The sequence below is a fragment of the Aythya fuligula genome, chromosome Z, assembly GCF_009819795.1.
Source record: "Aythya fuligula isolate bAytFul2 chromosome Z, bAytFul2.pri, whole genome shotgun sequence".
Lineage (NCBI taxonomy): Eukaryota > Metazoa > Chordata > Aves > Anseriformes > Anatidae > Aythya > Aythya fuligula.
In genome coordinates, this window is record NC_045593.1 from 3,421,590 (window position 1) to 3,449,063 (window position 27,474).

The following is a 27,474-nucleotide window of genomic DNA, read 5'->3' on the forward strand; positions in this document are numbered from 1 at the left end:
TTAAGCATTACCTTAAAAAACAAACAAAAAATAGCTAAATGGAAAAACAAAACAACAACAACAAAAAAAATGCTGCTAAGGGTAATGGGTAGTGTTCGGTAAGGGAGATAAATGGATGGGGTGTGTCTACTGCATTTGTTAGGAGTGAGATTTATGTTACTATATGGAAAAACTCTTTACTTAAATTGCATGATTCTCCAGCACATCATTCATGAGATGCACAGGCTGTACAAGTCTGATCTCAGGTTGAAGTACGTTTGAAGATTCTTGAAAGCACTTAACGTGGAATCTAAGCCTAGTGGAAGTGTTTAATCACAAGCGTGCTAACTGCATGCTTCTGCTGATTAAGTAGTTGAGTACCACCAGTGCTTGTTCAGTCTACTCAACTGGTGTGAGAAGATCACTGTAAACCATTTCTGCTCGTATGTTAAGCTTTAGGGGAAGTAGGCCATTATCAAAACCCTTTTACAGCTCAAGGGCAGTTTTTAAATGCATACTTTACTTTTCCATGTAGACGCTTCATTTTTTTTGGAAGAAATTAAAAACATGTTATTTTTCAAGTCCTGTTAGGCTTTCTTTGTGCTCTTCCCTTCCTGTTGTCTTCCACCACAAGAGATGGAATGTTTGTTTGGCTACTTGTCATTCCTGTGTTTAAAGAAGTGACCTCCTTGTGCTTCTGTGCTACTTCAGTTCCCTGTTTTCAGATTTTTCCAAGCTAGTGTATTCAATAATTCTGTTGTATTGTTTGAGAAACTTAAATTAAGCTTTCCTTGTAACTCTTGGACATATTTTAGACCCAGAGCTAGATGCTTTCGGTGTTTCTATCTGTAACCAGCATAGAATAATCTCCCTAGTTTAACTGCTGCTTGAAATCACATTATTTGGAATGAGCAGTGTCTCTTGTCTTGACTTGATCAAAATCTGTCTTCTGTCCTTGTGTAGGCTTAGTTTTAATTTTTTATTGACTGATTCAGGATGGAATTGAATGGACTTCAATCTGTAGAATTAATTGCTGCAACCTATAATGGAAGTTGAAATGCTGATAACATTTTTTAAAAAACAGAGATTCAGGTAGTTCTTCCTGTGAGTGATCAGCACCATGTAGTTAAAAATAAAATATTCCAGCTGTTCTTGAAGTAGGCTTAGCTTTCATTTTGATTTACTAGTGTATTTACTGAATTGCATGGGCTCACTGCATATTATGATGTTTCTTGCACTTGTTTTTTTAAGTCAGCTGGTACAAGAACCTCAGAAGAGAGTATGCTTTATTACTCATTCCTTCTCCGTTTTTGAATTTGTATAATTGTATAAATTCTGATTATGTATGTCAGATAACACTTACGCTGTGTGACTTTTCCAGAGCCACAGCACCTTGAAAATTTTGAAAAGTATCTCCAATCAATGAACTGCTCAGAAGAAATTTGTCTACTTACCACATTTGCTCAGATGGCACAAGCCAAACGGGCTGATGTTGATGAGGATTTTATCAAAATCATTGTTCTGGAGATCTATGAGGTGAGAAATCTTACTGGTCCATTCAGGAGACGGATGAACAATGCTCTCGTCTTTTCTAACAGACAGAAGTGTGAAACATATATGGCTCCTGTAGTTTGTTCAACTGCAAAATGAAGAGAGCTGTTTCTGAGGTTTATAATTTATTACTGAATTAAAATCTCCTGAAGTGCTTCCTTCTATGGAGGAAGAACAGTAGTCTTGAGACCAAGCTGGAATGAAATAAATGAAAAAAAAAACATGGTGTGTTCTTTTTTCTCAAGTTTAACTTGTATCTCTGAAATTCCTTGTGAGGTGTGTTGCTGTTTTTTTATAGTTGTTGTTTATATGTTTAGTTTTGGTCTTCATTTTTACGACTGTGATGTAGTAATTTGATGAGCTGTTAGGACAGTCAGTTTTAATGTGGCATTTATCAACGTTGTCCAAAATCACGAAGAGCAGTTTGGTTCTGTATTTTCAAAAACAGGTTTTATTGCAGTGTCAGTATCAACCAGAATGAGTAACTTCTCTCTGCTCATCTTCTCAGGTGTCATATGTTAGTCTTTCAACAAGGGAGACATTTTCAAAAGTTGGCCGTGAACTCCTGGGAGCAATTGCCAGCATCCATACACAGATTATTTCTGTACTGCTGGATAGAGTTAAACAGACTATTGAGAAAGTTGGAATGGTAAGTTCTTACCTCTGTCATTTAAAGCAGATACCCAGTTAAAGCTAGGTAGAGATCATACAGACCAGGTACACAGTATGAATGGATCGAGTTAAAAACCTGACTGTTTTTTGACTATATCACTGCATAAGGGTATAGTGCTGATTGTTGTTCCACAGTAAGTATTGAATATACTTTTTTCTCTCTTCCCGAAGGTTTCCTTGTATCTGTTTAAAGAACTGCCCTTGTACCTGTGGAAGCCTTCTTCATCTGAGATAGCACTTATTCGAGACTGGTTACTAAATTACAGTCTAACAACGGTGGAGAATAAACTCGCCTGCATTATCTTGGAAGGTCTAAACTGGGGATTTGGTGAGCAGGTACGTATTAATCAGGAGGCCTGCGCCTGGACAGTTTTTCAGAGGAAAGAAGTATTACTCAACCTAGGACTGTTAACTAAACTTGAAAAATAATTATATGCTATTGATATGACTACTGTATCTTTGAAGGCGTGGGATGGGAAATTCACAATAACTTTCTAGCCTTCTGCTGGTATTTTGTGGTACTGTAGTTGAAACTAAAAGCTTTAAGCAGGAGTTCCTTCTCTCCTAAATGAGAAGGAAATAGCTGACAAAACAGCTGACTGGATATTTTTTGTTAGTCACTTGATTTTAAGATACCTCTGACTGCAGAAATAAAGGAATCCTTCAAGTGGTATGTATGAGAACATCCAGGTATGTTTTTCCCACAATGCACAAAAACCTCAGTGATTGAAGTAGAGAGCTTTCAAAGCCCTGAGCGTTACTTAGATGACCAAAAAACATTCCATAGAAAGGTTGCTCCAGGAGCTTCATCCATTTGGCGTTCAATCCAGTCTGAATGTGGTTTTCTGTTTGTTTTGTTTTTGAGAGAGAACCAGAAATAAAGTTGGGAAAAATCCTTTTGCCTATGCTCGGCGATACATTTTAGTATTGTAATCTGTGCACGTGATCATACTGAACTCTTCCCCTTGCTGTATTGATTCTTGGAAATGAGGTTTGCCTTACTTTTTCTCCCCATTTCTTGACGACACATGAACACAACGGAATGGTAGAGAAAACTACCATTAAGAAAAAAACTACCAGTTAAGAAACTGTCAGGTCTTTGCTTTGCAATAACAGTCATGTCAGAGGTGGGGAAAATAGTTCTTTAAAGTGGCAGTTGATAAGAGGAATTATTATGTTTTGATACAATTTGTAGTAGGTTCTGGTTATTCCATTTTTTTTAAAGGCAAATTTTCCAGTGCTTGTACCATATAAATTAAATTTATGTATCCATGTATCTTTGGATTAATTACTGTAAATCCCATGATGTGCATGATCTAATGGTTATGATCACTTCTGGAAGTAATGCAACTGTTCTGCTTCGTATTGCCCAATATGATCTTGTTATCTTTCAGTGTTGGGCCAAAATTCTTCTTACCGGTAAAGGTTTTGACCAAGCCTTGCAATACTTATTCTCCTTCTGGCCATGTAAACTAAGGGTTATTTTTAGTGCAACTTAATCATATGGTTGCAAAGACCTTTTAAATGAAGCAAAGTTGTTTTTTTTTTTTTTTCTTTTAAATGAAGTTTTGCTGTGATTCTTGATCCTGTTTTTAGCAGGATACTCTTCATCTGGATCCAGCTGTCCATTCTGAAGTTGCATTGATGGTTCTGGAAGCATACCTGAAATATCTCTCCCAGAAACCATATGCTGGGCTGCTTTCTGAAAGCATAAAACAGGTATTTCTTCTTCAGATTTACAGGGGATAATGTACTGCTAGTGATACGTAGGAAGAACTGCAGCTGGAGACTTCTTTACTTTCTTCCTTTTAAGACCTATGCTGTCTTAGTACTAGAATGTTAAAATATCCTAGCTCTCAGTATTTTTCCACCTACAGTGCTCTCTGAAAATGCTGTTTTCTGTGGAATGTTTGTATGAGAAATAAAAGTTTCAGATTGGTCCCCTTGTAGGTTGATACTGTTACTGCTATCCATATTCTTATGGTACTGTGATAGAAGAAGTCACTCATCCAAGCTAACCCAAGTCCTGTGCTAATGCTGTTCATGCCATAGCACAGCTGTGCTTCCTTTCATTCCTGTTCCTTCTGCTTTCTTGCAGGTCTCCTACTTAGCCAGCATTGTTCGTTATGGAGAAACACCAGAGACTTCTTTTAACCAGTGGGCATGGGGCTTGATTTTGCGGTTGAAGCTTCACAGAAATGACCGTGGCATGCAGCATGGCTGGCCTGCAGTGCCTGTGTCTGACAGTATGCTCGACATGACAGAGTCAGTCACGCTTCACCCCCTCCTGAAGGCTGTTAAAGCTGGCATCCCCATCGGCTGTTACCTGGCACTGGCCATGACCATGCTAGGTCATAGGTAAGCGTGCTTTGTATTTGCTTTGGGAGGAACAGCCCAGTAGCTGGTGAGCTGAGGGCTACTAACATCTTATGTGATCTTGAAGATGATAAACGACTTCTGATGCAAGGAACTGAGCGGTCTTCAGGGACGTGCAGTTTTGAGCATTATGCCAATTATTTTATTTTGCTAGTACTAACTTTGACCTCTCCACATTGGGGTGAAAATAGCGATTAGAAATAGTAGCGAAACTGAGGCAGTATTTCTGGCCATTTCAGTCGTACGAACTTTTAACCACACTTACTGAAAGGGTTGTTTAGTTGGTAACTTTTTAGTAGAGCTGCAGCAGAACATTCAGAAAATAGTGAGGAGGAAACCACTTCTGTTGATAATAATAAATTAAGAGCTATATAACCTTTCTGCAGAACCTCCTAGCCCTGACTGTGTTCCAACACAGTTGTTTCCAATGCTTTCAGTTGCTTTATAAGCAATGCTCGTGCTTATAATCAAGTGTGCGTATAATCAAGTGTAATATTAACATTATATTATAAATAATATTAAGTGATTAAGATACAAAATCAGGGATAGATTGGATTCATAATCTTTCCCAGGGCTGTACTTTTTGAATCTGTGATCAATTTTTAAATATCTCTGGCTCTTCATCAAAATTCTGAATAACTTGTTTTCTGCATTGAATTTTGCGTTAACTTGTCTCAGAAGACTGTCTTGGATTTCTTCTTCCTCAAGCCATTGCTTGATGGTATGGTTATGCCATAGATGCATACAAACTTACTAACAGTACTAGATCAGTTTGAGACTAATATGAGGGTAATCTGGTTTGAGGGTGGAAGCTTTTACGTGACTGAACACAGATGGAAAACCAAGGAACCTCTTTGCTTTTGATATTTTTTTTCCCAAGCGCTCTGTATGGCCTTTTGAAGAACTGTTGCACATCTGATATTTACTGCACAAAAGTGCAGAATTAAAGGTCTGTAATAAATACTAGTGACCTAATGCTGTATTTCATAGAATCACAGAATATCCCAAGCTGGAATAGAATCACAGGGTTCGTCTGATCCAGTCCTGCATCCAGGTCATTTATGAATATATTAAGGACACGTGGCCCTAAAATGAAGCCTTTGGGAAGCCTACGTTTTTGTGACTGTGCAGTACACATAAGACTAATATTTTTCATTTTGTTCTAATGTAAAACACTTTTCCACTGTCTCTGCTTGATGCAGAGCAATGTGCCATATCAGCTGCCAGTAGTTTTCTGTACAAGAGTGGGATTCATCTCATCTAATCATAACTGTCCAAGTATAAACTATAAGGTGAAGTCTGAGCTTCATCAGTAGCTAGTGCAGAAAAATAGGATCATTCATCCTAAGGACATGTCAAAGGCAGATAACGCGAAGCTGGGAAACTGATTGACAAGGTTAGGCAAGCACCCTGAGTTCTAAATTGATTGAAACGTGGTGAAGGCACCCATCTTCAGCAATCAATTTTGGTTTTTGAAAGAGAGGATGTAAATCCCCCAAAAGACTGGAAAGATTTAAAAAAATAAATCTTCCAGCTATTGATTTACATCTGCAGCTGAAGAAAAAAACTCTGTATTTAGGTCTTCAGGATTTCAAAGATTGTGTAAATATATCAACGTCTTTACACCTCAGTTTACAAAAAAAGCCAACATCCCATGTCCCTTCTTACAAATAGTCTATGTGCTCTTTCTTATTTCTTTTGTTTTGACAGCATTGAGAAGTTCTGTGCTGAAGGGATCCCCCTTTTGGGTGTACTCGTCCAGTCTAGATATCTGAGAACAGTAGTCCATGTACTGGATAAAATTTTACCTGTATTTTACTCTTGTCAATATTATCTCCTGAAGAATGAACAGTAAGTTTCGTATGTTCCTCATATCTTAATTGCTAAAGAAAGCAAAAGCTAAGATTAACAGTTAAAATGTATCATATCTCATTTTGGGTTTCATGTTTAGTGAGAATGTGACACGTGGTGGGGAAGTGTGTGTGATTTCCGAGAAACATTGCCCTTTCCAAAAAGCTGGGTAGCCAATGCAAGCTACTGTTTTCTATTTGGAAACTCAAGGTATATTGCTCTGCAGTTTGGCCATGCTTCAAGGCTTGTTGTGCAGCGCTACCTACTGGTCTGTTCTCAGATCTTCAGATTGCCTTACAGTTTCAAATACCTTTAGTCCAGATAAACTGCCCTGAATTACGGTCTGCCTTGAACTCTTCATAATATTCCTATGATATGTTTAAAGTGGAGCAAGTAACTCTGCAACATCATTGTGAAGCAAGATTCTTGTGTGTGTGTGTCAGCAAGTGCTGTTGTGCTTCATGCTAAAGTTTTAAATTCTCTAGAAGCAGTTTTTTTATGTTTAAGCTGTAAAATAAAGTTTAAAATTAATGGAATTTAATTTGATATCTCTAGGTTTTTATCACATGTTCAACTCTTCCTTCACCTGGATAGTGGAGTCCCTCAAGGCATGACCCAGCAGGTTACCCACAAGGTAACACAGCACTTGACAGGAGTGAGCTATGGAGAAAATGTTAAGCTGCTCAGTAGTATGATACAGGTAAGAAGATAATGTTTAAAGATAATAGCAGGGGCGATGCTTAAAAATAGGTATTTTTTTTGACCGAGTTTGTGCTTAAAGTTAGAAAGAATACTTGATTGTGGCAGTTCTGCATCCATAGAGTGTTCTGCACTAAGCTTGAAAAGTTGGGTTTGGTTTCCTGAAATACTTTGGCTTAAACTTGCTTAAGATGCATGTATCACTGGACATATCAACTGTGCCTTCGACTTCTGGAAAGACAGATATTCTGGTAACAAAACTGTCTGAAAAGGGAACGTGATACACAGCACTACTGTCTCACCTGTGTTAGCTGAGGAATGGAACAGATTTACTAGATGCTTTGAAGCTTTGCTTTTGTCCATTAACGTAAAGCTACAGTATGAAAAAATGTTCCTGTGTTAGAAAACTGCAGTATTCATTACGAGGGTTCAAGAACCAAGGCCGACTGCCATCAGAGAAGGGTATGGACTAAAGAGATCTGTACCTGCTGTAGGAACAGCAGGCAAGGCCTCACATGTAGGTGTTATTTATACCTGCAGTTTGCAGGGGGTCCTGTGTTCGTGTCTGTTTCTGCTGATTGTGTGAGATGTTCAGTTCTTCAGTCTGCAGAATCTCTTTTGGAGATTGGAGATGATAAACCTGTTTTTACATAGGTATAGAGAGCATTGCTCTGTATTATTTTAAGGGTAGGCCCACAGCCTCATGCAAGTTAAACAGTTCTTCATAAAATTCTTATGCTGTAATTCAAGCTGAAAGCATTTGAACGATTCTACCCTTTAATTTGGCAGACTCACATTTTCCTAAGCAGCCAGCCAAATGGTGTGGGGCCGGCTGCAGTACTGGAGTTCTGGGTTCAGGTCCTCACCAGCCAGCAGCTGTGGCACAGGGACAGGGCAACGCTTTTCCTGCTGGATCACCTCTGTAAAGCTGCTTTTCAGTACAGTCAGGAAGACTGCGTACAAAAGCTGCTTTACCAACAACACAAGGTAAACAGTTTGTTGTGTTTGTGTTGCTATTGAGTAAATGTCAGTTCTAGAGTTACTTATTCTCATTTTGATGTGAATCTGTTTTCCTGAAAGGAACCAACAACAATTGTAATAATGCATGATGTGGTTATGCTATCTGGTTTGGTTCCAAGTGGTTCAGGATTAGTGGAATAAATTATATTTTAATAATAATTAAATCTACTTGAAACTCAGGTTTCATTCAGAATAATTCTATAACAGTATCTTAGTTTGTGGTCTTTGCATTTCATATGTTCAATAGTATATTGAGAACAACAATAGAGCATCATCTTTTGGAAAATAGTCACTAAAAAAAACAACCTTTTCACTGATGAGAAATGAGGTACAAACAAGGGATTCAGTGCTGGTTGGCTGAGCTAATGTTGGGAAGTAGTCATATGAGGTAGAAAGGAACTTGGATAAAAGCAGCATGATGTCTGTAGTTTGTAAATCATCTGTTAGGCTTCCTACAAAATAATAATAAACAGTTTTGTTTCCTTGCAGAATGCTTTAGGCTATCATTGTGACAAAGGTCTGCTGTCTTCGCTTGTAAGCTGGATTGTGGCAGGCAATGTGACACCATCCTTTGTAGAGGGAAATGCCAACTCCTCTCAGGTAAGTGGTATCATAGAATCATAGAATGGGTTGGGGTTGAAGGGGCCTTCGAATGATCATTTAATTTCAACCCCTGCCATGGGCAGGGACACCTCCCACTAGATCAGGTTGCTCAAATCCCTGGCCTTGAACACGTCAAGGGATGGGGCATCTACAGTTTCCATGGGCAGCAGGTTTTTTTTTTCCTGCTTTCACAAGTTGTTGCAGACTTTCTGTTGCTCGCTCTTTTTCCATATCCCCCTTTCTGTGGGCAGTGTTGTAATAAAATCCTAATTTAGCATAAGAGAATGCTGCAGATTTATTACACTAAAGAAAGCGTGAAGAATTTTTCAAAGATGAAGTTTGTCTGATCTGCCCAAGGATTCATACAATAGAACTTATTTAATAAGAATCTTCAGTTGTTCTCAACTACGTGTTTTCTCTCAATAAATTTAAGACTGACTCTTCTCCTAGATCAGTCAATTTCTGATTAATATTTTGCTTTCTTTCTGCTTAAAAAAGGTTCTCACTGAAGCAAAAAGAAAAATAAAAAACCTGTAGTACCCCAGCTGGAAATGTAGTGCAGGTGGGAGAGAGGAGATCCTGTTTTATGGTATCCCTCTGAAACTCTCAGGCAAATTCTATCAGTGGTCCCTGGTTTCACCTTCCTTTCTCAAAATAATACCATATACAACAAGGATGTGTGAATGTAGGTAAAGAAAGTGTTTTTCTTGCCTTGATGTGACAATACTCTTTCATGTTTGTAATGAAAATCTGGAAAAGACATACACTTAAGAAAACAGCAAGCTTTCTGATCCTGCACCTACAATTTTGTTACCAATATTTCCATTATTACTGTGTTGTACAGGTCTGGTTTTCATGGATGGTGTTAAATATGGAGTCAATATTTGAAGAAGATTCGCAGCTTCGCAGAGTTGTTGAGGGGGAATTAGTTATTAATGATTTAACTCCTGATCAAGCTTTAAAGGTGAGCAAACTGTTCATCCTCTTAGAGGGTTAGTATAGAAAAGTGTTCGTTTGTATTCCATAGCTTTTATCTCCTCTGCTTTTTCTTACCAAGCCAAAGTCGTAACTAATGCTTTATATCTGCTTGGCTCTCCTGGAGAAAATGTATGTCGAATGCTTCCCTTCACATTTTGAGTTGAATACTCAAAGATTACTGTTTAATCTGTTCTTAATACGTAATTATTTACAGAAAGTTTCATTCAGTAACTAGGGTTTTTACATGATTTCCTAGATCAGCTGAATGCCTTCCAGTCTTTGGTGGATTTATTCTGTGCCACTGAGATGAGTAGTGCAGATACTCTTAATCTGCAGGCAGGGAAACATCTCTGTCAAAGATCAATTTTTCAGATGATCTGAATTCTGAAAAAAAAGTCTGGGCTTTAGCGTTTTACACTTATTTGTTGCCCTATTTATTCTCTGAAGTATTTTTCAAAACTGACAGAGAAGTTTGTTATTAACTTGCAAAGTCAGGTGTTCTTTAAGCCAGAGTGCAGTGTTTTGCAGTTTGTTTGCCCAAATTCAGTGAGAAATTCTGAATGAAACAAGTCGAGAACAAGCTGTCTTGTGTAGAAGTTTAAATTCTGGACTGTCCTTCATCTCAACTGTTAGTGTGTTGTGGTTTTTTTTTTTTTTGAAGAAGTTAGTCTAGAAGTCCTAAGGAAGTGGATTTGCTTGGCTACAGCCAGACTGATATGTGTCTTGGTTACTTGGAGACAAGTGTGGAGAACATTTGTCCCTGGGCTTACCTGTCTCAATTTCCCTGGTAAGCAGTGAGATGGTGTGTGGGGACTGGGCAGAAAAGCGTGCTGAGGGTTTCTGAGGTCTAGCGTAGGGGATGAGGTAGTGCCAGGATCTTCACTGAGGCCTGGGGTCTCAGAAGAGTTCCCCTGATACAGGCACAGTCCATGGGGATTTGGTCTATGAGTTTCCTGTGATTTAGTTTATAGAGTTAGCATTCTGTGTTCTGCTTTCGTACATTGCACTGCCTTTATTCTGTTTTTGCAGGAAAAAAAAAAAAAAGCTTTTCCTTCTGTATGCTTTCTTCACATTAGTTCTACTTTGTTTTGGATGTTCAGCAGGGCTGTGTAGAACATAGTATGGAAAATTGCTAAAATCGGTAGCATGATGTAGGGCTCTACTTCCTCATGTAGCTTATGACTTATTTTTAGTGTTTGGAACATGCCTTGTACTTCACTGCTGCTGCCTTGTTCTCTTAACACCACCTTCTGGAAGCTTAAAGCATATACTTCTGTGAGGAGGAACTGTAACACCAACAGGCTTACGTTGGGTTTGCATCACAGTAATACTTGTGTTATTTTTTTGTAAGTGTCAGAGTTGTAGTACTGCTCTCTAATAGCTGTCCAACATAACTGTTAGTTGGGCAGATTTCCTACAAGACCTTGAACAGATACATGAACGTATCTGAAGTTTTCTGCCTTGGAACTGCTGAATTTTCCTGCTGTGCTGATCTGTTGGGTTAGGATGTGACAGCCTGTTGCAGGAAACCGCAGCGGGGCACCCAACTAAAATACTGTTTTTGCAGAAAGCCCAGATCCAGCTGAAGCTGCCCATTGTACCTTCCCTTCAGAGGCTAATGATTTACCGCTGGGCTCACCAGGCCCTTGCTACACCTGCTGATCACCCTCTCATGCCACTAATCTGGCAGAAATTCTTTCTGCTTTACCTTCACCGACCAGGACCACAATATGGGTGAGTCTGATCATAAAGCCTTCAGGTAAAATAGCAAGCACTAATATGCTTGCACTGTAAACGTGTCTAAGTGCTTCGTACTAAGAGCTCATTTGAAAGCAGTAGGTATTGGTAACTTCTCCAGAGTCAGTTCATTTGCAGACATTCTGATCTGACACTTGCAACAAGACTTTGTTTTTGCTGTTTTGTTCTTTTTTAGATTACCTGTAGATGGCTGTATTGGAAGACGATTTTTCCAGAGTGCAGCTCATATTAACTTACTAAATGAAATGAAGCAGCGCTTAATAGAGGTAGCAGACTTCCACCATGCTGCCAGTAAGGCTCTTAAAGTGGAGAGTCCTGCAGAAGGCAGTGAAAGATCACTGGAGAAGGCAAGCTGCTCATCAGATTACCTGACTTCACCGGAATTGCATAAGGAGCTTGTCAGGTAAAGAACTCCAGCCCAGTTCAGTCTTATTCACGACAACACCTGAGCTACTAGACTGCTGTGGTACCAGTCTTAGCCATGGGAGATGTGAAGGGGTGGGACTCTTGGCTGACATAGATGTACTAAGCACTTGTTATATACCTAGTCATGATCATGTCTGTTCCTCTGATGCAAGTTGTTTTGTTTAAGGAGGTTGACTTTACTACTAAAAATTAAACGTTGTTGAATTGTCGCCCTCCGTAGAGGGGAGATGTATATTTTTTTTAATTAGTGGCATTCCCATGCTGTTAAAATACTAGTATAGACACATTCATAGTCTTGTATATATAAGTACATAATAGCAGCTTTAAGTGCTGCTTTGCATGTATACCTGTTTGGCACAGACTTGGGGCCCCAGTTTACATCTGAATACAGCAGGGAAGTCAATAGGGACTTCAGCTCATAATTCAGTTAGTGCAGTTTACTCAGTGTGCTAATGCTGAGCTGCAATAAATACATTGTGTGCTAGGTGGAAAGACAAATGTGGTATGTCTACTTAATCAAAATCTTAGTGAAGAGTCTCTCCTTATGCTGGAGAGACATACTGCAACTCAGCTGAGGAATTCTCATTTCTGTAAGCAGTGTCAAGTAGGTTGTTTTTAGGAGACATGAATCTCATGCACGATGAAACCATAACTATGCTGTTCAGAAGTCCATGTTTGTTTAGGCAGACTTCTAGTCTTGAGAAGTCTACCTTCAGAAATATTTGCAGTGTTAATTTCTAAGAAAGTCCAGACACATCGAAGGATTTCCACACTCCATCTTAAAACCATAGGATTCTACAGCCAAGTAATCTTACGCTGAGAAAGTTTAATGGCCACCTGGACAGAAGGGAAAATACTACTTGAATTCATCAGGGTTGAGTCTTGGAACTGGACTAGTTCCATTTTCTCATCAGTGGATTGATATAGAAAACAGTATTAAATATCGCAAGCAAACTCCTATGGTGGAAAGATTTAGTGGCATTCTTGTTCTCCCCTGGATTCAGTCAAGAAAACTTGGATTCTATGCTTAAAAAAAATGGATAGCCTTTGAGGCTATCCATTGAGGTATTATGTTAGGAGAGAAAGAAATGAGAATAAACTAGGTGTGAAATTGAGTCAGAAAACGATTGGAAGATGCAGCTCAGCTCAGATGTAAAATTTCAGAGCAGGCTTCCTAGACAAGTCCTGGTGTGAGAAGCTAAGATTGCTCAAATATATATAATTTTTTCTTCTTTGGTCTTCTGAATGGGGTTATGGATGTTATTCCCTGACACACAGTTCTGGTCCTGGGTTGTGTGTGACTTCATAATAAATGTCTTCCTCTTCAAAATTTTTCCTGTTACTCATCATTATTGCACTTCATGTATTTGTAAGTAGCTTCTTCCCACTGCTGGTCCTTGAACTGATGCTTAGTAAATTAATCACAAAGCATCTGAGAAGTCCAAATTTTCTGCTGTGTAAACTGGTAGCAAGATTTGTTGCCTTAACTTTAAACCCCAGATTAAGACTACTCTGTAATCTATGCTGTACGTATGCATACAATTAAAATTAGTATTGACTTTTTTTCCCCTGTATTGTTTTTCGTCTCAGGCTTTGTAATGTTTTTGTTCTGTGGTTGGAAGAGGAGAGCTTTCAGAAAGGAAACACATACATTCCTTCTTTACCAAAGCAATATGATGCACATAGACTTGCTAAAATCATGCAGAATCAACAGGTGAAGTACTAATGACTCTGGCAACATGGGATTTGAATTCACTTGTTAAAGTGGGCTGTAAAATTGTGCTATGATGTTTTAGACAACTTTGGTTTCCTCTGTGTTACGCTTTCAGGACATAAATTGTAATCATCCCTACTTGTTCTCTAATTTGTTAGTAATTATATTATGTATGTTTGTCAGGTTTCTTCTTGAAGTATCATGAACCCTTTTCAGTGGCTTATCTGTATATGTGATAAAAATTCTGCAACAGTTTTCTTAATTTTTTCTTCATAGTGTTTTCATATAACTTTAAACTGCGGGGTGTGGTTTTAATTATTTAGCTCCCTAGTTACTGGGATGGATGCGCAATATATGGTAATAACCAAAATTGTAATGATTAATTCTTTTACGCTTTAGGACTTGTGGATGGAGTATGTCAATGTTGAACTCATCCACCATGAGTTTCAGGAAGCTATAAACCTTTGGATGCGGTCTCAGCTTGAATCACATACAACAGCTAGTATTTCTGCAGGGCAAACAGATTTCACCAATCCTTTGTCAGGTAAGAGATAAGAGAATTATTAATGATACCCTGGTATCTTGAAAAATATAATGATGTCTGTGAGTGAAAATGTTAACACAGCTTGGTACAGCATTTTACACAATTTTCATGGTGTTCTAACTGAAATGCTCATATATGAGGCTATCATGGTTCCTGGTTTAAAGCATGACACATCACAGAACCACATGTCATGTGGCGCCTAAAGCTTTGTGAGTGGGCTCTGCGAAGATTGTTCCACGCAGAGCACGTATCAGACAGGCTGAATTTTCCTAATGTTTACCTAGAGACAGTTGCAAGCAAAGGCAATAAACACTATAACTAAAACCAGAAAGATTCTCTCTTTTTTTTTTTTTTTTTTTTTGTTACTAGTACATTTCCTTGTTGTTTACTTGAAGTTCTGGCACAGTGAAAGGGGTGTTCTAGCCTAGGAAAGGGATAATAATCATGGTACATACATTAAGGATGTGGGAGATATTCTTGGTGGGCTGATTAAAAGGGGAGTGAGGGAAAAGAAGGAAACTAGGATATTTTTATGGATGAATTTGTACTGTTTAGGCAAAGGAGTTGAGTGGGAATCGGCAGGAAAAGAGCTGACCTGGAAAGAGATTGTGCTTTGGGAAGGATTTGGATGCGACAAGACTAGAGATGAGGATGAATTTTAGGCAAAGAATATGAATTTGGCTTAGGAGGAACTAGGAGCCTCTGTCAGGTGAGGAGAATAAAGAAGGTGGTAAGAGGAAAACAGAAAAGCTGGAAGGTAGGAGTGGGTGGAGGGGAAAAAAGGTAAACTGTGGCACCTTGGATCCTAATGGTGTGTGATGGAGCTGGCCGTGAAAATTAGCTGTGTGAATTAAGCTTTGTCAACAACAACATAAAAAGGTTAGCTAAATGATAATAAAAGGGGAGGAGTCCTGAGAATGTCTCCTAAAAATATTTCATAAATTAAAAATATATATAAATCTGAAATATTTTGTTGAAATCATTCTAAAGTTTTCTTAGCAACATAACTTATTTCTGCTTTCTTTTCTAGCCAAAGAGAGGATAATGAATAATTTGAAGAAGTTTGATACTCCCAAGCCCCCTCTTCCGCTCCAGCTAATGAAAGCTCCTGTGCCAGTTATTTCCTCTGCCAGTCTGATCAGTCAGAAAGAAGCAATTCAGCTCACACGAACAGACCTTAATGTCTTGCAGCGACATGCCAAGTAAGACTTAGCTGTTGACCCTTTGCCTCCCTAGTGTTTAACAGTGTCTTCAGCTGCCCTTTACAGCAGCCTTACTGATGGTGCACAAGACTGGCAATACTTGACTTCTGTCTCTTGGCCCTTTTTTTTTGTTTTCTTTTCTTGGCTATCATGTCACTTGTTATTTCACTCCTTTAACTGGCTATACAAGTCTTATTTAATGACCTAAGATTGCTTCAGTTCATATCTAACAGCTGCAGTTTTTGTCATTTGACATAAAAATAATGCTTCCCTTTAACCTAGAGTTATTGACAATGTTACCCTTTTACACTAATTTAGTGATGATAATTTGAAACAGTGAAACCCTTTGGAGAGAAACCTGACTTCTGGAGCTGTTAAGTTTGTGTATAAAAGAGAAGAAACTTTGTTTATTAAAATTACTCTATGAGAACTCAGATCAAATATTTTTGAAGTGTCAAACACAGGTGATAGATGTATTCTCACACAATGTAGTAATACAGTAGTAATGTAGTAGTATTATTTAAAATAAATGCAAAATCCTTGTTAATCCCAAGAAGGGATGTGTAAATGATTCCAGCAACAGTTTCACCTGGGCTTTTTCTGTTGACTGAATCTATCTTATTTTGTCTGGTGGAGAATTGCATCTTCTGTACTGGGTAATCTATTTAACTTCCTTTCAGGATGTCTTAGGGAATAATTAAAATATGCAAACTTTATTAGTTTTGTTCTTCTTTAAATTAAGCTAATTCTGTTACTACTTTGAGGAGCTATCACTTTGGAGTTAAAAGATTATGAAATGGAGTTACTGTTTCCTAGAGAAGTGTCATGAGTCTTTGTACAGCACATTAAAGTGAAGTCTTAGCTCTTGCTTTTAAATTCTTAGCAGTACTGTTACTAAAGACTAATAAATGCATTTCAGAACTGCAGCTCTTTGGGAATCCCAACATGTTGCTCTCAACAGTGAAATACTGGATACTATACCTAAGCTGTATGTCAACCGGGAAGAACAGATCACCCTCCATTTGGAGTGCCGGGGAACTTCAAATAAAGCCTGCCAGGGAGCAGCTCTTCTGACAATCCAGGTTAGAGGCGTAACATCACTTCTGTTTTGGGCCTGTGGTTAATGAAAATGAAATGATTGAATGGTTGCAAGAGTGGACATATTTGATGAAGTGCTGCTCTATACCTTTAGAAACAAATTAAGTTCTAAAAAGAAAAAAAATTACCTGAAATACTTAATATGTAATTCTGTGAAGGAGATGCAGATCAACAGCGGAAGAATAAATTGTTTAAAGTTTTGGATTACTCATAGCATTTGTACTAAACTGTTTCCCAGTATGAGAGTATAGCAATATTCACACTACTAGGAATAAAACTGAAAAAGTTCATAGAAAAATTCCCATGTCATTTGGTGTGTGAATTTCTCGATCCCATCCAAGTGTCAGTGTCTGTGGATAAAAATTCTTATTACAAAGGTAAGGATTATGTTCGTGTGCCATAAGGATGTGTGTTTGGGCTGTATGCACTGAACTTGATCAAAACTCTCAGGAGAAAGCCTTCTATGCTCAGTTCTTAGTGTGCTCTGCTTCATTTTTACAGTTATGTGCAACATTGAAGAATTTTGGTAAAGGATACTATTCTGAAATGAACATGTGTCTTTTTGTCATTTAGTTTGAAGGGAAACATAAAAATGAAGCAGTGAGCCAGCAGCTTCATGCTTTGCGTAAAGAAGTGAGACAACTGCAAGCAGAAGCTACGAAGCCACCTTCTCTGGGTGTTGTGGAAGCAGCAGTACATGTGGAAAATTTTATAACGTAGGTTGTTCAGACATTGCTTTAGGTAGTGATGTTTTATATTTCTTTTCCTATATATTAGAGGTAAAATATGGAACTTACTTGTGTGGTTTTCATGCTTTTATCAGTCTGAGTCAACAACAGAGCTGGAACCCGGAGACCTACATGTTTGACAGATCCCTGAAAGAATAACTCCATGCATTATCAGAAGAGCTAACTGCTGGTCATTCAGCCTTAACAGGGCACACATGTTCTCTATTTTGATTTATTGTACTCAGCATTAGAATACTCATTTTAAATGTGCAAGAGCAGATTGAGTGAAGACAGGGATGATATGTTAAGCTTCAAAAAAAAATTTAACAGCTGTTCCAGCCATAAGCTAAAGGAGATGTTTTTAATATGTGCCTCCTGTGTAGGAGGACATAGTTCTGTAATGGAAAACTATGATTTCAAGTAGCTTTTCAGTATGTGGAATGAAATCGTGTACTGGAAGAGGACTATTAAATCTGAATTTTTGTGTGAATGAGTGGATTAGTCCAAGGGTTACCATCTCTTGAAGCCGTTTTAGAGTTCGTCCCAGAGATCCAATTTTGCAACGTCATTTCTTTGATCCAGATTTCAGCTAGGAAACCAAATACAATTTAAAACAAGCAAACAAACAAAACAACAACAAAACAACCCTTGTAGAGTACATCCTCTGTTGTAAAGTATTTGATTGTTGTTTCTACACATTCATTCTTGATCATTAATCTGAAAAATTCTGTAGATGAGCTCGCAATTGCGATTTATATCTGTGGAACTGCATATTCTTCAGATGTTTGAATTCAGACTCAGTGAATATGGAGTTTGATTTGACCTCAAACATTTATTTAGCAATATGCAAGAGAACATTAGTAGAAGAATTAAAGCAAAATCACTGAGTCTTCCCAGTAAAATGACACAAACTGAAACAGGAGACGCTGTTTAAGCATCAAAACCTGCCTGGATGTGATCCTGGGCAGCCTGTGCTAGGTGTCCCTGCTTGAGCAGGGGTTCGACCAAATGACCACTAGAGGTCGCTTCCAACCTTAGCAATTCTGTGAAACCACTCTTAATTATCATGTAAGCCAGGTACATTTATCTTAATGCTACGTGTGGACAAGAAACTGTTCATCAATATCATAATTATTTTCCACATGTTACCTTAATCTTTTGTTTTGCAGGGCATTAATAAATATCTACAAGGTGCAGCCTATGCCTGCAATTCAGAAGGTTGGAATTAGTTTGTTTTTCATAGTAGTGGAATATGTGTGTGATGAAACTCAACGCAATCCTCCCACGAGGCAGTTCTTCACTTCATGCATTGAGATTCTCGGCCAAGTAAGTTTATTCTCTAGCATTGCATGCGTTAGCACTTACCCCAGTTGTCTGCTGATATTGAGGTCTTAAAATCTTTAGAAAGTCTGAAAATTAGCTTTTAAGCTTCTATCCCATTCTTGTCTTCAGCTAATTGTATAATACATGCAGTATATAGGAGAGTTTAAGCTTGCATATGAGCAAAATTACAACTGTTGCTCTGAAGTGCTTGCTGAACACTGAAATACTCTGTGTGTATCAAGTGCTGAAGAAGGCTGGATTTTTAGGGTATTGTTTAAAGTCCAGTGCAGTATATAAAAAGTTGTTTTGGCATATATTTCTTTATTATTGATGACTTCCTAGCTTACACGTGTCTTGTCAACCTCTGTGTTTTGACACCTCTCTTCTGAAGCCTTGCAATATCCTTTGTGTAATGAGTTGGCCAGAATGTTTCTGGTAGAAAAAATATGAACTCCTTGTTCGCAGTAGCGATCATATTACATGGATGCTCTGAGGAAAAATCAGTAGATTTTTCCTATGTGTTCAGGTGTTTATTTGGATCTATTAGATGCAGGTTTCCCTGTACCCAGCTGTCCTGAAGTCCTGTCCCAGTCTGACAGCTGGGGTGCAGAAAGCTTTCCATAGTCATAGTTCTGATTAAATTTTCACTAGTATCAGACAGGGCTACTGAAGTCTGGCTTCACTTTCTGTTCTGTTTTTTGTTAGCCAGAAAAATTGGATTTTGGGGTATTTCTATGTGATGTGTGCGGTCACAAGTGCTGTTCTTCAGTGTGCTAGGGAAACTGCTTAGTTTACAATAATATTTGTGGAACAGCAGTGTTTATTTGAAGCTGGTCTCATACAGTCTGCCTTTTTTGCTTTTTGGAAAGCTTTAAAAACAAAACAAATGCATTTGTGCTTATCTCAACAAAAAGTTTCAAAGTGCTTTTTTTTCCCCATAGACTCACACTGGACCACTTTTCTCATTATTACTGATTTCCTCAGGTGTTCATCAGTGGGACCAAGTCAGAGTGCAAGCGTCTCCTCCAGACGATCCTGCAGAATCGAAGGCTCTGTACACTTCTTTCTCCTTACTTCACTCCTGTTGCTTCTCCTGATGAATTTGTGACTTTATATGAAAAAGTCGTGGCCTTTCTGAGTGAGGATAACAGTGATGTTGTCTTCATGCTGTTGACAAAGGTAAAATACTCACAAATACTTTCTGTTCTGTGGGTTCCCTATGTGGATGTTATTTCCCTTTAATGACTGCACCTTTAAGCTATGGAAGAAAGATACAAACCTCAAACTGCAAAATAACAGTGACAGGTTTTATTAATCAATGTTGCTCATACTAAATGCTGTTTGTTATCTTTAAGCTGAAGAGGAACTAGAGGGAAAATCAAATGGGAAGCTTGAATTACCATTTCCCACATAGTATCAGTGTGTGCTTACTAGGGCTTCCTCTTAGTACACTCTTATTCTTAAGTTGAAGTCAAAGCAGGTTATTTATGAGTCTTTACGATTTTCTGCCTGATATCTCTGTGGAGACCTTCATCGAAACAGTGAATATCAACTACTTTAAAAACAAGTTATCAAAAACAGGAACAGTGACTGAATCTTCCACCTCTGTTAGCTGTGAATGAAAAGAGTGCTACAAATGTAATCTTTAAATGCATAGGATTAAGTAAGAGCAAGCGATTTGCACATATCTTGTATCAGGGCTGCATGATATTGTGTATCTGTGGAGAAATGACTGCTACACTTAGACCTTGACGATGTTCTAATTCTCTGCATTAGTTACTCAGGGACTGGGCTTGATAGCTGTGAATAGCAGGTGGTCTGGTTTGGGCATGACTCGGAACTGTTGTTAGTGGCAAAAATCAGCGCTGTCCCTGCTGCACTTTTTCTGAACAGATGGCCTGGAGGCTACAAAAGCTTTGCATCTCCATATGAAAATCTAGGGGCTACAGAGGCTCCCCTAGTCTAATGCATTTGAGTGTTTGGTGGTGGTACTGAAATACAGAAGCTCACGTGCATTTGTATGAATTAGAGAACCTCTGATAAAAATTATTTTGTACATTTAGGGACTTCTGTAATGTGCTGAATCATAACCTTTAGAGAGAATTACATTGGTTTTGAGCTAGGCTTAGTGAGATGATGATGATGATTATTTTAGGTTTTACTTAAGTACACAAAATCTTAGGGAGGCATTTTCCCTTGACAGTTTCTCCCTTCTCCTGAAGGTGTTGTGGCCATTAAAGCTTCTGCTTACAAATGCTTCCTGTCCTTTGTTCTAGTTTGACCTTACGCAATGGTTAAGTGTTACTAAGCCACCCCTATCTGAACGTACCAGGCTTCTGGAATCTATTCACTTGGCTCTCAATGCATGCGGCCTTGAACCTGAGGAAGATATTTTGATGCCGTTTAATATCTTCTGCAAACATTGGACTAACCTTCTCCAGTATCAGTTTCCTGATCACTATAGTGATTTTCTAAGGTTGTTCGTGCAAAGTGAGTATCTGAATTGATACATACTAGACCTCTTGTACAGCGCTATTCTGGCTAAAAAACATGAAGTTGATGCAGTAGTGTTAGACAGTAACAAATATAGAATGATCTAAACTTCTTTGTCTCCTGAGAAGAGAGCATGTAGGAGCCAAATGGGAACGTGAAATTACTTTTGCTATGGAATTAGAGACTGCTCAACCTTAAACCTGGAGCTTTCAAACTCGTGCCTGAACTATGTATTTTTTTTAATGTGGTAGGAAGCTCTAATTTCAACCTTTTCTGACTTAAAATGAGAATAGGTTTAATATCCTTCAGATTTTTCACAAATGTATTCCCTTCTCTTCCTCCTAAGGCTCTTCAGAGCAGCTTCTAAGCCCTGAATGTTGGAAGGCATCGCTTAAAGCTTTGGGATGTGGTTCATCCGTGACTGAACAGGGAAGCTTCAAGAAAAACGATTGTACTGAAAGTTCTGTACTGCGGGAGTCTGTGGAAATTCTCCTCTCTGAAGAACAGGTGGATGCCTTTCTGGTTGATTTGCTGTGTTCTGCAGCTGAAACACATGCCCACCAGTGACAAATAACACTGCTGTACAGTCTTTCTTTATCTGATTGATAGTTTCTTTCTTCAGGTTAGAGAGACAATAGAATGGCTTTCCAGCTCTTTCTGCAAACTCCGACTGGCTTCAGTGGACTTCAGGACCTTTGGCCTGTTTTCAAAATGGAGTACTTATGTGGCTGAAATGAATACATTTCTGGAGTACCTTGTCAAACGGCTCATTGAAACTGAAGTTGTCAATTTAGCCCACGAGCATGTTGGCAGTAACAAAGTTTTAGCAGGTAATGTGTCTTATAAGCAAATGACTTCAACTGAGCACTTAATTTCTCCCGTTAAAGACCATTTCATAGAAACATAGAATGGTTTGGGTTGAGCAACTTTAATTTGCTCTGTATTTATTTAATGATGATAGTGTTAAAAAATATACAAGTTATTATAGGTGTCTACTCTGTGTCCATGTTGAGCTTCCTCCTTTTTTATATTTGTTACTGGAGGCTTGTTTACATTAACCAATCCAGACTTTGCTTTTGAATTATTTTATGGAGAGATTGTACTTTCTTCAAAGAAATATGGTCTTTTGCACTGAGAACAGGTTTGGGAACAAGGGACTACTGAATTTCGTCATGGCATAATTTTAATTTAATTTAAGCAACTTTTGTATATGAAGCTTTAAAGTCTGAATAATCATTACACCTGCAGTCTGAAAGATGTGCTAAGGTAGTATTAATAAAACATCTAAATACGAAATGATCAGGATTGTTGTTAAAACAATCATGTTATTAGTCAAAGATACAAACAAGCATATTGAGGTCAACATTCTATTTGACCCTGAAGAACTGATTTAAAGTTGAACTAAGCAGAGATTTAATCCCAGTTCAGAAAACTAACTGGCTCAGTGTTGCTAGTTTGAGATGTCAACTTCTTCACTTTGTTTTCTTCTAGCATTGCAGTCCTTGTATTCAGTCATTGCTGGACTCTTTAAACCATGGATACTGGTCTTAGACAAGGAAGATGCAAGGTATACATTGCATTTCAAAATGTTTTTTTTTGTTAAAGAAAGAACATTAGTCCTGTGAGATGTCTCTTATGTGATTTCTTTTCTAACTCATAATTGTATTGTGACTTTCCATTTAAATAGCTGTTACGTGTGTGTCATATTGTTAACAATTATGCAACTAATTCATCAGTTCCCTAGATACATTTTACAAGACCTTGGTTGAATAACTGTCTTAGGTACAAAATTAATGCCACACACACTTGTCAGGAAGCAGAGATGAGAAAAATATGGATTGCTGTTATTGAGTGTATTTTTTTAACTTAATACCACCAGTCCATATGAACAAAACGTACTAATACAACCTCAGATGGCAGTGCTGTGTAAACAAACCTTGGGCAAATCAGTCCTACGATGATCTATTATGCTGTGTACTTCTGTTTTCACATGAAGGGTTATTCTGTAGTGTTACGCACTTAAATTTGACTTTCTTCTGAAGCCAGAAGCTTTTTGAGCTCTGAGCACATCTCCAGTATTTAATTAGAACGTTGACTGCTGGTGGTGTGTGCCATCATTTGGAAATAAATTTGGAAATTAATTCAGTTATAAAATACTAAACAAGTAATCTCTGCTTATTAAATGGTATCATGGATCTTCACTGTGACATTAACATATGCACCTGTTTTAAAGAAGAACAAGCCTAGAGAGTTTTGTTTGAGTGAAAGGACTGTTGATACCTGTACTATACTGAGCTTCAGAGTATTTAAATCTACTTGTTTATGATACCTATTAACACAGCACTGAAATTTTTGTTGTTTCACTCCTGCTTCTTTTAAGTAACCAGCCCTGCTACCCTTGGTTAGAGAGTGACACTCCTGTAGCATCCAGCGTGGTCCGTTTGTTTACAGATTGCATCAAGCTTTTGCATGAGAGCTTTAAAGGTAGGTGAGGTCGATGTTGTCTTAATGTCATGGCACTTTCTGTTCTATCAGATCAAAAAAGATTTTTCTGTTAAGACATGGGATGTGAGGAGATTTTGTTTGTTACGAACTTTTAGCTAAGATGATCACTGTAGTGGTACCATTAGCATGTATATTCTTTCATCCTTAAAATACAGCTTTTTTTTCTTGGCAAAGGCAGAGAATGTGGTTAATTAACCGTATCATCTGATAGATATGCATTTATGTGGATTAAAGTGAAACAAAAGCTCTCATGAAAAGTGCATGACTTCACTCCAGGTCTTGATTCCTGTACAAAATACACAGTAGCAACATGTCAGGATGATCAGTGTGTGTTTCTCAGCAGCTAGTCTTGGTGTAATTTAATCTCCACATCCAATCATTTTGAACCAATATTTAGCATTGCTTATTATGTCTAATGTGTACCTGGACATAACAATGGAAGAAATTAATTTCACAAATGCCTCAACTTTTAGTGATGGGCTGGATTCAAGCTTAGTTGTAGAAATAAATGCATAAAATAACATCAGGCATTTGATAAGCTTCCAGACTTGTGAGATTAAATAAAAAAAAAAATCTCACGCAAAACCACAAGTGTAAAAATGGTGAAGTTCTACATGGAAGCAGTATTCTATAACTTCAGATTACTGGCCAGCAGCTGCTCAAAAGAATGAGTAGGGGAAATTGCAAGCTACTTGACTTGTCAATTTAGGACATGTCATTTAGGACAATGTCAAATAAGGAAGGAACAAGCAACAACAGAAAATACAAAACAAACATGAAAAACTTAAATGTGTTTTTTTTTTTTTTTCATGCATGGACTTTGGTGTAACTTGTGCTTATGGTTTTTCACCTTCAAAGTTGGATCGTGCTTCTTAACTTTTTCTGTTGTTAATTAGACTATTTCCTTTGGATCTAGATAAGCTGTTGCCAAGCCACCACGGGGCTCTCTGGTTACATCTAATGCATTACTGTGAATGCTGCACGGCCCCCAAAATGCCGGAGTTTATTCTCTATACTTTCCATACTGAGTTCAAAAAGCTTCCATGGAAGGAAATGCATCCAGACCAGATGCTTATGGAGGAGTTCTTTAAAGTGAGTACGTACATAGCATCAGTTGAATTAAGTTCCTAAACTGTGTTCCACTTGGAAATAACTGGAGAGCTTGATACAGTTCTTTAAGAAGTAAGCTTTTAAAGTTTATTGTAGCATTCACAGCTACTCACTTTGTGTTTCATGATATTTATGAAGGGGTGCTATTGAGTTTTATACAAGGATGTGGGGAGCTGTAAAGCTGGCAGTCTTTGTAATCTGTCACTGCTGTGCTTGATGTATAGGAAGCTTGTATTTTACTGTGGTCATGTTCTTCTTTCCAAGTCATCTAAGACAACATAAAGTTGTGGCAAGGTGGGTAAGTGCTGCAGGACTTACTACTTACCTGTTTGGGATGGGTTCTTCATGCAATTCTAAATGGGCTCAGAACTTCTCAGTTTTCCTTACAGTGAAGAGAAGTTACAATCATGCAGTTAAGTTTATACCAGATTCCTTATTTTGCCATAGTTTGTATGCTGTGCTGGTTGTTTCAGAGACTTAGAAAGCTATGTGTGCAGCTCTCCTGGCAGGGAGTAAAGTGATATGGAACTGGTGTCTGTCTGCTCCCCTGATCTAAAATGCTGCTGTGGTTTTATGGTTGGATAAGGAGCTAAGAAGTGCAAGTGTACTTAAATCTTACGCTGTTCTATGTGGCTCTTTTTTTTTCTTTTTCCTAGGTTGAAAGAGGCAGCCCCAAGAGTTGTTTCTTGTTCCTGGGTTATGTTTTATGTGAAATAAACTGGGTCAGTGTCCTCTCTGATGCCTGGAGTCCCAACCCGAACCCTCAGACCCACAACATGATTGTCTGTTTGCTGTATATGATGGTCCTGTTGGCAAAGGAGGAACAACTTATAGGCAAAGAGGTAATTTTTGAAAAGGCTTGTACCTGTCTGTCTTTGAAGAATAATAATCCATGGCTGAAAAGGAGACAGGCTGTGACCTCTTCCTTATTTACGGAATTATTAACTCAGAAGTGTTTACTGCCTAGGTAAACTACCCCAAGCTATAAGTAGGTTAGACTAAATCCATATGTGAGACATTGTGTATAAGCTGCGTGAAAAAAGGAAGTCCTGCCGTTTGTTTTGAGAAGTTTCTGTAGAAGCTGTGATCCAGTAATGCCACAAAGAGTAAACAAATGCATACAGATAGTTTCCTGGAGTTACAAAATGACTCTTTGGATTTTGGAAAGAACAAATATATATATATTGTGTTTTTTTTTTTTTTAAAAAAAAAAGAAGTTACATAAAACTACTGTACTACTGTTTTCCTTTCCATAGTTAAGCATGGGTTGCTGGATAGTACATCTTGCCCTTTAATTTGATCTTTAATTAAAATGCCTCCTTCCTTCTCTCTTTCCTAGCTTTATAAAGCCTTAGGTATACACACATAGGAAATGGAAGTAGCACTGGCAAGAATTTATGTATTTGCCTATACAGAATGGACATATATATGTGTACAAAATTATATATATTTTAATGTGAAGCATTTTCTGAAAGGCTGAGTGGGAGTGGGTGTCTTGTGTCAGTCTGTTTTGATTCAGGCAGTCTGCTGAAGTAAGTGCAGGAGCAGCTTTGTGTGGCATCCACGCCTGTAGCACTTGCAGTGCTGTGGGTCAGGAGACTGAAACGTGTTTACTCTGCCATGGCCAGTTAAGTCAACCTGAGCTTTGGTTTACTTAGTTTTCAGAGCAGCACACAAAAATGTCTGGAGGGGGTGGTAAAGAATCTTTAACTTTTAAAAAAACTTAGCTCTGTATCTTACTGTGCTCTCCAGCTTGTCACTATCTGCTTCTGATGCATTATTGGGCAGAGATTACTTCAGAGAGTTTGTTTGGCTGTCAGCAAAATTTCAGTATTTACTCAATCTATAGGTTGTAGAAATTTAATGCTTTTTGGTATCCAGGTGGTGCTTTCTTGTATTGCAGACATGGAAGAAACCTTGAGAGGAAGATGGCAGTAGCTAAGGCTAGAGTCTCTGCTGCTTTTTGACAGATGTTTGTCTGCATACTTGCACCGGCTGTGTCAGTTGTGGACACTAGGTTGCTGTACTTTTTTTTTTTTTAAAAAAAAAAAGGAAACTCCTTTTTTTTTCTTAAGGAATAAGCTATTGAGGAGGTCCCCAAGTTATCAGATGATTCACTGAATGGAAAATCAAATGACCTGGCTTCTGTCCCTGGTCCTGCTGTGAACTCTGTACTTTTTTTGTCTTTTTCTTTTTTTTTTTTTTTTTTTTGAAAAACAAACCCTGAAGAAGCTTTAGCTTGCAGGTTTTCCGTTTCTTTCTAATTGTATTTACGTGTTTATATATTGCATATTAATGGCTCTCTGACTGCAGTGATTGGTTACAGCTGCTACAGCAGTCTAAATACTGTTACATGAATGCTGGAGGTATCATATATGTGCTACTTGAATAAGAAGTTGCTTTTCAGCCTGCTCTCAGTAAACATCTATTTCTGGGGGATTTTTGCTTTGTCTACTTGAATTTTGGCATCTGAGCTTACTTCTATTATTGTGTATTCTGTAATTGTTCTTGGGTGTTCTGAATATTTAATTTAAAACAGACCAGAAAGCGGAGCTTAGGCTTATGTCTTTACATCTTCAGGAATCACCACTCATAAATCTTCTCGGACAGACCAGCTCCCTTCCTTGGCAACTCGTGGGCATTTCTTCTTACCAAAGCATCATCAGCTATTGTAACAGCCACTACCCTCCCTCTGTCATCCTTGCGAAGGATGCTGCAGCTGCACTGATAGTGAAGCTCCTGAAAATCTCAGCAGGCTTTGGCACATCTTCGGATAGTCACATCCACCTTGTAAGTTCAATTGGTTTTGCATTGTCTCTAAGCTGTTCCTGTCATTTGCAATGT

The 27,474-nt window shown here is 38.2% G+C and overlaps 1 protein-coding gene across 1 annotated transcript in view; it reads left to right on the forward strand.

Moving 5' to 3' along the window:
• The window catches only part of EPG5 (ectopic P-granules autophagy protein 5 homolog), a 49,432-nt gene that overhangs the window by 13,212 nt on the left and 8,746 nt on the right, over positions 1-27,474 (forward strand). Inside the window, exons 12-38 of the mRNA XM_032206143.1 lie at positions 1,361-1,515; positions 2,039-2,179; positions 2,374-2,538; positions 3,799-3,921; positions 4,301-4,560; positions 6,289-6,429; positions 6,985-7,129; positions 7,918-8,115; positions 8,638-8,748; positions 9,596-9,715; positions 11,297-11,463; positions 11,663-11,890; positions 13,504-13,627; positions 14,027-14,171; positions 15,202-15,373; positions 16,293-16,455; positions 17,045-17,187; positions 18,369-18,525; positions 19,507-19,701; positions 20,799-21,012; positions 21,362-21,522; positions 21,638-21,845; positions 22,507-22,582; positions 23,396-23,499; positions 24,437-24,612; positions 25,287-25,472; positions 27,211-27,420. Of these exons, the coding sequence (XP_032062034.1) occupies positions 1,361-1,515; positions 2,039-2,179; positions 2,374-2,538; positions 3,799-3,921; positions 4,301-4,560; positions 6,289-6,429; positions 6,985-7,129; positions 7,918-8,115; positions 8,638-8,748; positions 9,596-9,715; positions 11,297-11,463; positions 11,663-11,890; positions 13,504-13,627; positions 14,027-14,171; positions 15,202-15,373; positions 16,293-16,455; positions 17,045-17,187; positions 18,369-18,525; positions 19,507-19,701; positions 20,799-21,012; positions 21,362-21,522; positions 21,638-21,845; positions 22,507-22,582; positions 23,396-23,499; positions 24,437-24,612; positions 25,287-25,472; positions 27,211-27,420 (4,388 nt within the window). The remainder of the gene's footprint in view (positions 1-1,360; positions 1,516-2,038; positions 2,180-2,373; positions 2,539-3,798; positions 3,922-4,300; positions 4,561-6,288; positions 6,430-6,984; positions 7,130-7,917; positions 8,116-8,637; positions 8,749-9,595; positions 9,716-11,296; positions 11,464-11,662; positions 11,891-13,503; positions 13,628-14,026; positions 14,172-15,201; positions 15,374-16,292; positions 16,456-17,044; positions 17,188-18,368; positions 18,526-19,506; positions 19,702-20,798; positions 21,013-21,361; positions 21,523-21,637; positions 21,846-22,506; positions 22,583-23,395; positions 23,500-24,436; positions 24,613-25,286; positions 25,473-27,210; positions 27,421-27,474) is intronic.